We start from the raw sequence: 655 nt of genomic DNA on the forward strand, positions 1-655 counted from the left end.
ATGGGAGAGGAGGAGAGAGGAGGGGAGGGGATGAGAGAGGGAGGAGAGAGGAGGGGAGGGAGAGGGAGGAGGGGAGGGTTGGGGCAGCACACCCTGAGGCGCCTCGAAACGAGGTATTTGTCGGCCATTTTGATATAACAGAATAACGGACTAAAAGTCGTGATTCACTTTCATATCACTAAAGTTCCGGATGAAGACATGTTTAGAAGTGCCACTGCTGATGTCTATATGTAACCCTATACATTCCTTATTCATTCTATCCTTCTATTTAGTTAGTTTAACGGGCAATTTCTTTAGCTTCATATGCACCAAGAGTAGATAATAACACNCGTGAGTCTATATAACGTGTGTGTATCTGTGTGTGTGTGTATCTCTGTGTGTGTGTGTGTGTACGTGCGTGCGTGCGTGCGTGCGTGTGTGCGTGCGTGAGTCTATATAACGTGTGTGTTACCCACTGCTTCAGGTTTCGTACGTTTTGCCACTGGGTCACTAACCACAGTTATTTTGGAAACGTGGTTCTCGGATGTATTCTCGTCTCCAGTGCGATGTTGGCGGCGGAAGATCCCATCAACCCTGATGCTCCTCGTAACGAGGTAAGAAGAAGGAGGGGGAGGAGGGGAGGGAGAGGGAGGAGGAGGGGAGGGAGAGGGAGGAG

General features: G+C 49.7%; 1 protein-coding gene across 1 annotated transcript in view; it reads left to right on the forward strand.

Annotated features, from left to right (window-relative positions):
• LOC106819263 (muscle calcium channel subunit alpha-1-like) overlaps positions 1-593 on the forward strand; it is a gene marked incomplete at its 3' end in the record, with an annotated part of 17003 nt that extends 16410 nt beyond the window's left edge. Inside the window, 1 exon segment of the mRNA XM_014823909.1 lies at positions 464-593. Coding sequence (XP_014679395.1) covers positions 464-593 — 130 coding nt within the window.
• Between the last annotated feature and the right edge of the window lie 62 nt (positions 594-655).

The sequence above is a fragment of the Priapulus caudatus genome, unplaced genomic scaffold (assembly GCF_000485595.1).
Source record: "Priapulus caudatus unplaced genomic scaffold, Priapulus_caudatus-5.0.1 Scaffold3067, whole genome shotgun sequence".
In the NCBI taxonomy this organism is placed as follows: domain Eukaryota; kingdom Metazoa; phylum Priapulida; class Priapulimorpha; order Priapulimorphida; family Priapulidae; genus Priapulus; species Priapulus caudatus.